Source organism: Gobio gobio (genome assembly GCF_949357685.1).
Source record: "Gobio gobio genome assembly, chromosome: 14".
In the NCBI taxonomy this organism is placed as follows: Eukaryota; Metazoa; Chordata; class Actinopteri; order Cypriniformes; family Gobionidae; genus Gobio; species Gobio gobio.
Genome location: NC_137107.1, coordinates 37378066 through 37389641, shown reverse-complemented (window position 1 = coordinate 37389641; position 11576 = coordinate 37378066). Strand labels below are relative to the sequence as shown.

At 37.6% G+C, this 11576-nt stretch overlaps 1 protein-coding gene across 2 annotated transcripts in view; it reads left to right on the top strand.

Annotated features, from left to right (window-relative positions):
- Window positions 1–592: 592 nt before the first annotated feature.
- grin1a (glutamate receptor, ionotropic, N-methyl D-aspartate 1a) overlaps window positions 593–11576 on the top strand; it is a gene marked incomplete at its 3' end in the record, with an annotated part of 36406 nt that continues 25422 nt past the window's right edge. For both annotated transcript variants that reach the window (XM_079835032.1, XM_079835033.1), the window contains exons 1-3: window positions 593–1253; window positions 4635–4769; window positions 7642–7818. In XM_079835032.1, the coding sequence (XP_079691158.1) occupies window positions 1005–1253; window positions 4635–4769; window positions 7642–7818 (561 nt within the window). In that variant the 5' untranslated portion in view covers window positions 593–1004. The remainder of the gene's footprint in view (window positions 1254–4634; window positions 4770–7641; window positions 7819–11576) is intronic.

Sequence of the window (11576 nt, the reverse complement as noted above, 5' to 3'; positions counted from 1 at the left end):
CAACCAATGACCAAGCAATGCGTAATTTTGTTCAGTCTGTGGTGTAAAAGGTCGCATTAGCAATTAAAGAAAAAACACTTAAGCGAAACATGCTCAGGTCAAAGTGTCTGAATAATTTTGGTCAAAATTTGTTTTATCAATTTTACTGGTAGTCCACTATATGAAGAATTTTTTGGGTATAATGTCACAGTTTACTTTATTTTGCTATCCTGACTTACATAAATGAACGTGTCCTGCACACACTAGTATAAAAAATATATATCTGGTGTCTGAAGAATTTTTGGTTTGACTGTATTTGTAAGATACAGCGGTAACCCCTATTAGACCCATCAAATTGAAAACTAGATGGTCAGAAATGCTATAGGTGGGATTAAATGGGTTAGAAGCACCGGAATGTATTGATAAATGGTCGACGCGACTGTCAAAACCATATGTTTTATAGGCTGCCTGTTTATGCTCTTATGAAAACACACAATTCGTATTTACTCTGAATGGAAAAACAATTCTCCCTCTTTTTTTAATTTCACGCATGAATTGTTTGTGACATCGAAGCGTTTTAATTCGAGCAGAACGCCAACGCGAAAAACTGGAGGAGGTGCGGGGGCGCGCGTAAAAGTGCGCGCACAGCTGTCAGCACCAAGGACAGCGCTCCGCCGCAGAACAACAGCCGACGCGCAGAGACGGACGATACGAGACGCATCACTGATTTCTGCTGCCAGGCTTCATGCATGTGCCTTTCTTGCTCTGCCTGTCTGCAGCCTGACTTTGAAGGGGGGATTAAGGCTGCAGTGAATGCCGGTCTCTCAGATGCCATCGCCTAAATGAACTGGGCACCATGAACACATCGCCGCAGTGTGTGTGAATTTCGCAACTGGGATTCTAAAATTGCCACACTGGACATTGCTTTCATTCTCCACAACCGAATAGCCCCCACACGAGGCTCCGGCAGCGATAATAGGGGAGGATACCGGGGCTCTCCGTGCGCTCTTCTGGCCCTCCACACGATGCGTCTGCTTCTGCTGGCTGCGTTATTCTCCTGCTCCTGCGTGCGGGGCGGCTGCGAGCCCAAGATTGTGAACATCGGGGCCGTCCTGAGCCAGAAGAGATACGAGCAGGTGTTCAAGGATGCGGTCACCCAGGCGAACCAGGTGTACGGAAGGGAAAAATTCAAGTTGACTGCCATCTCTGTCACTCACAAAGCCAATGCGATTCAGATGGCGCTGTCTGTGTGTGAGGATCTTATTTCCAGTCAGGTGGGATTTTTAGCATCGTCGTTGCACTGTGGAACTTCCATGTGGCAAGATCCAGTCTTATATGACACGACTTTAAAAGTTGCCTGAGGGGTACATGTCCTTTGCGTATGCACCATTCAGAGTGAATTCATTTATTTAGACAGCGTTTTGAAATGCATGATATTATTCATTACAAGTAGCAATTTTTAAGTTATTGAAAGTGTGGCTTTAAATATGCAAATATATATAGAGCATTTACCGCACTGTAAAAAGTGCAATAAATACATGCAGGAAATATTTCATCATCTGATCCTAAAAAAATGATTTCTGTTGACATACCAGTTGAAGTACGCAGTTGATTTAGTTAAATTAAATAATATTTCTGACTTGAATCAATCCAATTAATTGAAACGTTTTAACATGAAGGGCATTTTTTTTAGTTAGATGGCATGTTTATATATATATTTTTTTTTTATACAAACAGTTTTTACAGTATTACTAGACAAATATTGAGGGGTGTGAAAATTCTGTCACCATTTACTCACCCTCAAGTTGTTCCAAACCTGTATAAATGTCTTTGTTCTGCTGAACACAAAGGAATATATTTGGAAGAATGTTTGTAACCAAGCAAATCTCGGCAGCCATTGACTAGTGGGGAAACATACTATGGTAGTTAATGGCTGCCGAGATCTGCTTTGGTGAGTAAATGATGACAGAATTTTCATTTCTGGGTGAACTATCCCTTAAAGTCATATTCAATAATATTTTTAACTTGAATAAAACCAGTTAATTTGGATGTTACCGCATGAAACACGTTTGTTTTAGGTTAGTCAAGAAAACATTTTTACAGCGTAGGCATTGACCTGTGGAGACTTGCTTGGCCAGTCGAACTTGGTTTGGATTGTGGCAATAGATTGAAGCTGCGTAGTTTGTTTAGATGTCTAAACAGGACAGCCTGTCAGTTGACGATCCACGCAGGTCAATAGACTCACGGTGGGAGGAAAGGTTAACGTACTGTTGCTGACCCCATAGGGCTTTGATGTCAGGAATGAGTGAGATGACCACACTGGCCGAGGGCAGCAGCTGCAAAATAAACTAGGTGACGCATGAAAAATCAATGATTTTTCAATGCAAGCAGTTTCTGTTTTCACCGAGTATTACTGTGCTAGATAAAAAAAAAAGATGGGGGTGGAGGGGTCAACATAGTATCAGTATCTGTAAAGATGTCTTTTGGAGAGAATGTAGATGTACATCTAATGTTCACTACACTCTAAAAAAAAAAAGGTTTTATATAGCACCAAAAATGGTTCTTGGCTCGTAATCATAGGGGAACCTTTTTTAGTGCTATATAGCACCAATTTTGGTGCTTCAGTGGTTCTTCAGCGGTTCATCAGAGGTGCTATATAGCACCTTAGTCAAAGAACTGGTGAAGAACCTCTGAAGAACCGCTGAAGAACCACTGAAGCACCAAAATTGGTGCTATATAGCACTAAAAAAGATTCCCCTATGATTACGAGCCAAGAACCATTTCTGGTGCCATATAGAACCTTTTTTTTTTTTTTTAGAGTTTATATATATATATATACCATTAAAGGGATAGTTCGCCAAAAATTCATCACTTACTCACCATCATGTTGTTCCAAACCGGTATGAGTTTCTGTCTTCTGCTGAACACAAAAAAAGATATTTTAAAGAAAGATGGTAATCAATCAGTTGACGGTAGCCATTGACTTCCATAGTAGGAAGAAAAAAAAATACTATGGAAGTCAACGACTACCGTCAACTGTGATGGTTAACAACATTCTTTAAAATATCTTCTTTTGTGTTCAACAGAAGAAAATAACTCGTACATGTTTGGAACAACTTGAGGGTGAGTAGGTGTCAAGTGATGACAGCATGTTCATTTTTGGGTGAACTATCCCTTTAAGAGTGAAACTGCGCAGCCACATTTTCTACTTGATCTGACCCATAAAACTTGTTGGTGTAACCAAATGTAGTCAGGTTGATTCAGTCATGCTGCTCAATATCTTTGACTAAATAATATTTAAAAAATATTTTTGAGATATACAAACCACTTAATTTGAATTGTGTTTTTTTTTACCACACAAAGCATCATTTTTAGGATAGTCAACAGAATATTTCAAACAATGTAGAGATAGATTAGATAGATAGATAGATAGATAGATAGATAGATAGATAGATAGATAGATAGATAGATAGATAGATGATAGATGATAGATAGATAGATAGATAGATAGATAGATAGATAGATAGATAGATAGATAGATAGATAGATAGATAGATAGATAGATAGATAGATAGATACTAATTAGTGTGCTCTTAAACAGATCGTCATTCAGTTTTGAAGGGTTTTTTATAGGGCATGCTATATAGCCTGAGAAGTGTGAAGTGTAAGAGGAGAAAACATCAAGTACTGCAGTAGCAATGCCCTACATGAAGTGTAAATGAGCGATATTTTCACTACTGAATAACTACTGTCGCACTCGTGGGAGTAATTCAGCCTGATGTTGCTTCATTAAAAGCCTGCACACGCAAAAATCACATTAAGCGGTTCCGCTTTAAGTGCTGGGCCGGTGATGTCATTACAAATGTGCTGAGATAGGAGTCTATCTCAGGGCTGGATACTGCACTGAACAAAAATGGGGCTGAACATGAATCACTCCCTCCCGTCCTGTTCGCTCTGCCTAGCTCATTTTCTCGCTAATATTCACACCAACCTCCCCCGGCCAACCCAATGGGTGTTCAGCACTCAATTACGTACACGCCTTCAACATATTTGGGCCGTAAGGTTGTGTAGCTTGTTAGCAGAATGTCAGGATAATTGCTGGATTAATTTGGTTGTGTGAGATTTTCGCATGCGAAACTGCTGTATTGCTCAGTCCGTATCGCCTTTGGCTCGCTGATGTCTCTGCCCACTCTGAAGAAGAGACATTCTATGACAGATGGAGCCAGTGCCGGAGGGTCTCTCTGGAAATACATAATGTTGCCAAACCTTTTTTTTTTTTTCTCTCTCTCTCGTTGTTTTTCCTCCTCAATACAGCATATTTTTTGAAAAACAAAAACAATGACAGAATCGGCTATCTGTCTATATGGCTAGCACTCAAATGCTCAGTATGCTGATGAAAACTATTCAAATGAAGTGTATACCTTTACTACAATTGGATCAAAGCCTCCCTTTTATTTATGATTGACAAATTCCCTTTTGTCTTTCTTGCTCCCCTTAGTCCAATCAATCAAATTGTCAATCTGTCTGACTGTGAAGTGATTTAAAGATTTAGTCAGAAAATGAGCCCAGATCCGTGAGTCATACCTATCACTCCGCTGTGATCCAGTCTTCACTGTTCGTTTGTATTTAAACCAGTTCTGTGATCCTGTTCGCAGGTGTACGCCATCCTGGTGAGCCATCCACCACAGTCTAATGACCATCTGACGCCCACTCCGGTCTCCTACACCGCAGGGTTCTACCGCATTCCGGTCGTGGGGCTCACCACCAGGATGTCCATTTACTCAGACAAGGTGGGCTGCATTGAGAGAGAAATTTAATTTGAGGTATTTTAGGCACTTTGGTCTCTATAGGCTTTTAGAAAAGCACTTTTCATTACTATCACAAATTTAATTTGTCTGTTAACATGAAATAAAAATGACTAAATTGCAGCTTGATTGGAAATGATGCATGTTTATAAAAGTAATATTTGCATGTCATTCTGTGTATCAGTCTTTCTTTATGACTTAGTAAATCCTTATTTCAACAGATTCATTCAAAATGTTGATTCATTTAGGAGTAAAATAAGTGGATGGCTGCATTCGAAATCTCATACTTCCCTACTATATAGTAGGCGAAAAACCGTATGTGACAAGAGCAGTACATCCGAATTAACAGTACTCATAGAAGTGTATGCAAAATACCCGGATGACCTAGAGTACTTCTTCCAGCGAGCTTCTGAAGTGTGCACACGACACTTTACAATCCCATGAGGCCATGGGAGAGGGTTTGTGAGTGGCAGTGAAGCGACGCAACTGACACTGGGAGGTCACATGATAATGACAACATGATTAATGTATTATATCTGGATTACATTCATACTACACACATTCATACTCAAGAGAGTATGTGGTTTCGGACTCAGCTACTGTCTTTATGAGTGAGTTATTGAATTGTTCATTCAAAAAATTGATTCATTCAGGAACTAAATAAATCTTTATGACTGAGTCACTGAATATTTCAAGCATTTGTTCATAAACGCTGATTAATTTAATAATGAAACAAGTTACTTTTTTGTTGAATTGCCTATGTTATTTTAATTTGTTTTCACACACAATAAATTATCATAGTTTTTAAAATATAATATTTTTATAATGGATTTTCATAAATAGAAAACAATAAAAATTTAATATATATTTAAAAAAGTAACCAAAACGAACATTTAAAAAAGCACCCTTTTATTATTTCACTAAAATAAAAATACTAAAATGTATTGTCTACCACCTTTTTCTTTTTCATACCCTTCTTTCAGTAGCCAAAATTAATTTTTTAAGAGTGTCTATTTACACCAGCGCTATTTACACTAGCTAAGAAACTTTTCTAAAAGTGGAAATAAAGTGCCAAACGAAATGTTTAATAATAATAAATGTATTTATTGGGTAGGGTTGGGGTGTCGGGAGGGCTTTTATTGTCCCATTAAGGCGGCATCCATTTAATAATTTTAATAAATATAATAATTTACACTCTATGTTATTATTGCATCCTTTTAATGTACAACAATACTGCCAAAATAAATTATAAATTTAATCTAATTACTATTTACACATATTGCAAAGAACTGCTACTTTTTGGTGTACAGTGCATCCGGGAAGTATTCACTTCACTTTTTCCACATTTTATGTAACAGCCTTATTCCAAAATGGATTAAATTAATTATTTTCCTCAAAATTCTATTATGACAACATAAAAGAAGCTTGTTTGAAATCTTTGCAAATTTATATTAAAAAAAACACAAAAAAACACATGAACATAAGTATTCACACAGCTTTTGCTCAATACTTTGTTGAAGCACCTTTGGCACCATAGTCTTTTTGAGTATGATGCTACAAGCTTGGCACACCTATTTTTGGGCAGTATTCTTCTTTGCAGGACCTCTCAAGCCATCAGGTTGGATGGGGAGCGTCGGTGCACAGCCATTTTCAGATCTCTCCAGAGATGTTCAATCAGGTTCAAGTCTGGGCTCCTCAAGGACTTTCACAGAGTTGTCCCATAGCCACTCCTTTGTTATCTTGGCTGTGTCCTTAGGGTCATTGTCCTGTTGGAAGAGGAACCTTCGCCCCAGTCTGAGGACCAGAGTACTCTGGAGCAGGTTTTCATCAAGGATGTCTCTGTACATTGCTGCATTCATCTTTCCCTCAATTCTGACTAGTCTCCCAGTTCCTGCCGCTGAAAAACATCCCCACAGCATGATGCTGCCACCACCATGCTTCACTGTAGGGATGGTATTGACCAGGTGATGAGCTGCGCCTGGTTTCCTCCAGACATGACGTTTGCCATTCAAGCCAAAGAGTTCAATCTTTGTTTTATCAGACCAGAATTTCGTTTCTCATGGTCTGAGAGTCCTTCAGGTGCCTTTTGGCAAACTTCAGGTGGGCTGTCATGTGCCTTTTACTGAGGAGTGGCTTCCGTCTGGCCACTCTAGCATACAGTCCTGATTGGTGGAGTGCTGCAGAGATGGTTGTACTTCTGGAAGGTTCTCCTCTCTCCACATAGAAACACTGAAGCTCTGTCAGAGTGACCATCGGGTTCTTGGTCACCTCCCTGACTAAGGCCCTTCTCCCCCGATCGCTCAGTTTGGCCGGGCGCCCAGCTCTAGGAAGAGTCCTGGTGGTTCCAAACTTCTTCCATTTATGGATGATTTAGTCCACTGTGCTAATTGGGACCTTCAGTTCTGCAGAAATTGTTCTGTACCCTTCCCCAGATCTGTGCCTCTATACAATCCTGTCTCGGAGGTCTACAGACAATTCCTTGGACTTCATGGCTTGGTTTGTGCTCTGACATGCAGTGTTAACTGTTGGACCTTATATAGACAGGTGTGTACCTTTCCAAATTATGTCCAGTCAACTGAATTTACCACAGGTAGACTCCAATCAAGTTGTAGAAACATCTCAAGGATGATCAGTGGAAACAGGATGCACCTGAGCTCAATTTTGAGTGGCATGGCAAAGTCTGTGAATACTTATGTACATGTGATTTTTTCGTTTTTTTTATTTTTAATACATTTGCAAAGATTTCAAACAAACATCTTTCACGTTGTGTTTCACTTATTCCAAAAGTTACAAGAAAAACCCTTGTATTATTTTACCAAAATAAAAACATTTTATGTCTCCCACCTGCTTCTTCCAGAGCATCCATCTCTCGTTCCTGCGTACAGTGCCACCATATTCCCACCAGGCACATGTGTGGTTTGACATGATGCGGGAGTTCCGCTGGAATCACATCATTCTAATCGTCAGTGACGACCATGAAGGCAGAGCAGCGCAGAAAAGACTGGAAACACTTCTGGAGGAGAGAGAGACCAAGGTAAGATCCAGTTCCAGTTCCAGGATTCCCAGTGCGTGCTTGTATGCAGACGTGTGTGTATCAATCGCAAAGGTCTTCTATGTACGTAACTGTTTTACTTTTTTGTCATGTGATCACATCTCTCATGCCATGTTGTAAATGTTGGCTAACATTCTAAAACCAAAGGCGTCAGCCATGTCTAATGTGGTCTGATTTGACTTAACGTGCGTTATTTGCTCATTTCATGTTGCTTTCTACCACAGTCAAAAACTCCTGTGTCTATCCACAACAGGAGCAAAATGAAAACCATAACCTGGGGCGTTGCAAAGCATCAGTGACTCTTTAAACATATTCATGCCATGTGTTTATACACTATAGAAACTGGTATTTTTGTAGCCTTGAGCCACAGATATGAGTCTATCATCAGTATCTCATGAGGTTCAAGCTGTGATTGTTTCATAAATACAATGGTGCATTGTGGGAATTTTGCTCTCGCAGAGGTTCTGTTCAGTTTCCTTGGGGATGAAAGCTAAATCACCATCCCACATCCCCCCTGCTCGGCGCTGAGGTAATTATTGTTGCCCTCATTGCAGCGAGAGATTATTAACAGTGAAACTATTTAGGTATGGTGCGAATCGAGCTACTTTCCCACAGAGACGTTTCTGGAGCTGGAAGACCACATAGCAGCTTTATTTAAATGTCTTCTTCCTTTTCTTCTTCTTATTATGAGAGGCATCATGCATCTTTTTTCGAGGGGTGTCTTAGGGAAAAGATGTGAAAATGGGAAGAATGCATTAGCAGTAAAATGTATGTAATGACTAAATATTTAAATATCAATTTAAATTTCCCTATATATATGACCTTACCATGTAAATGGGGGATTTCTATCAATACCTTTAATGTATTGTGCCTTTTACTGTACAACCTGAAAACCTTAAAATATGAAGTAAAACTATATAGTAAAATATATAGTAAACTATATATATATATATATATATATATATATATATATATATATATATATATATATATATATATATATATATATATATATATATATATATATATATATATATATATATATATATATATATATATGTATATATATATATATATATATATATATATATGTATATATATATATATATATATATATATATATATATATATATATATATATATATATATATATATATATATATATATATATATATATATATATATATATATATGGAAGATTAATTAAAATATACTCTTTTCTCATTAAGTTTATGTGATATATATTTTATCATATCATATTATATTTAAATGATTTTTAAACTTGATTTGTATATGTCTTGATTTCTCTTCTTCTTTAGTATGCCCATATGAAGCACAGATGTGCTAAATAAATAAATTTGCCTTGTCTTGCCTAGGTTTTTATAAATTTTTGTAGTTGAGTCATTAGTAGGAATGAGTCATTGCTATTTATCATGCATGAAAAGCTTCAGCTTTTTGATTTACTGCAATGTGAAATTATGTTTGATTAAGGCTTTGTGTAGTTAAAATCTCAGTAAATTCACATCATTTTTTTTTGTACAATGTAATTTTTTTTGCTGTTACACTGACAGCTTTTGTGGGCGAGGGGCCATACACACCAGAGTGAAGCTTTTTGGCATGAATATGTTAGTCTTACTGTTATCTATAAGCTGGTGTGCTCCAAAACAATTACCAAATTAGCATTTTAAAAATATAAGCATTCAAAACTCTCTCACTTCCGGCAATATGGATTAATGATTTTGATGGCATCACTCTGCACATCAGCTTCCCATCGGATTTTCTGTCCAATCAAATGCTCTCTAGAATCGAAACCGTCCCGCCCCCTACATTATAAATAGACGCTGAATCTGCAGCTGAAATCTGTCACTTGCTCACACATTTACTCTTTTCTACATGGTGAATGGCACAGTGCGCATGGGGGATAGGGAACAATTCAGACAGTGTAAATATGCTTTCCGTTGGGGCGAATTAAGTCACGTTAGTGTCACGCAAACACAGTCTGCTCCAGTCCAGTGACACGATAGCACAGAGCGGATCATATGTGCGAGTCTGCGCATACCAGAAAATGTACTGGACCCTTTTGAATTCTGCACAGAATGCTATGTTAGAGATTAGGAGGAAACTGCGGGTTTACCGAGCTCAACGGCTCTGGCTGAGCTGTGATATAAACGAACCGCTATTGGCTATTTTAAGGGGAGGGGCTGTTCGATATGTCCCGCCCTGTTTCGGTGGAAATTACGCCAACACTTTGAATAATGCTGCACGTTTCAAGCTCAAGGCACTTCAGTGGACCTTTAAAAAGCCCACCCAGTGTTCCCATGAAAACATTATTCCATTATTCCAAAAAATCTTTTATGCTTTTGAAAGAAAAAAAGGCTTTATTTGGCCTTTTATGCACTGGTAGTGAAGTTCTAAAGTTCCTTCTGAATCATAGAATACAGTTTCTTAAACCTGGCAGCCATTTTGTGGTGCTTTTATAATGTACATTTCTATCAAGCTCTCTTTTTTACTAGAGGTGCAACTTCATTTTAGCATTCAGAACAACATACTCTAAACTCTAAACTTTCAGAAAAAAAATTGTGTACGACACTGTCACTGGGAAAGTACATTAAAAGATACGCCTTTGTACCTGATAGCTACTAATATGCACCCTTTAGGAATAGATAAAGCACATGGTGTATCACTGATACAAGAAACTAAACCTAAAGGTACAGTCTGTTGGATTTACATGATTTAATTGTGTACATCGGTCCCACATGAATCAATTAAGTTAAACAAACATCATTTGTTCATTTAACTTCAACATCATAGACTGAATAAATTTTAAGTGACCCAATTAAGTAGTCTCAAAGTGAACTGTATATGGCTCCCTGACATGGCATTCAATTTCATATATTCATTCATCCACTTCAATTTCATATATTTTAATATTACACAAGTCACTAGCTAGTTGTCAAACTTTTGGGTAGTAACAGCACACATTAGAATCTTAAATGCTAAACATTAAAAGCTCCTTCAGCAAAACCATTATGACATCGGTTGTTTTAGTCCACAGCCTAAGCAAATGCTCCGCTCTTCTCCACAATGGTAACCCGCTGATATTTAAATTGTTCTAATAATTCCAACATAATTGAATATTAAACACTATTAAACACAACCAAGTCTCCCCCTTTCTCATCTTGCTCAAAAATACATAAAATAACACTTTTACGTATAAAATAACCACAGTTACCCTCTCTTGATTTAGCCATATGGAAAGCATGCTGGGAACTAACAAGCCCCATCCAGTTTCAGTTAATGCAACATAAATCATTCATGCAATCTCAACACAAATGGATTAAGTAAACTTCAACTTGACTTATATTTAAGTGGATTGAACACAATCAAATTAAGTTAGGACAAAATGTATAGCAATTGTGTTGCTTTAGCTCATTTTAATTCTCTAATAGTGTATTTTTAATCATACATCTGACCTTTTTTTCTAATTTATGTACAAAATTGTAGCTCCTGCTATCAGGGTAGTTTTGGTCATTGTTCTCACGTTTGTTATCGTAACCTTTATTGAGAATGCAATAACTTGCTCTGAAATGACAGCTATGTTACTTGTGAGTTACTAGATAATGTTAAGTGATAACATTTTTGCGACACCAATTCACACTGACTTTAAGAAAATATTTATACCATAATCACATTTAATAGTTGTAGAGAGGTGAAAGCAAGACTGATATATAAATAATCCA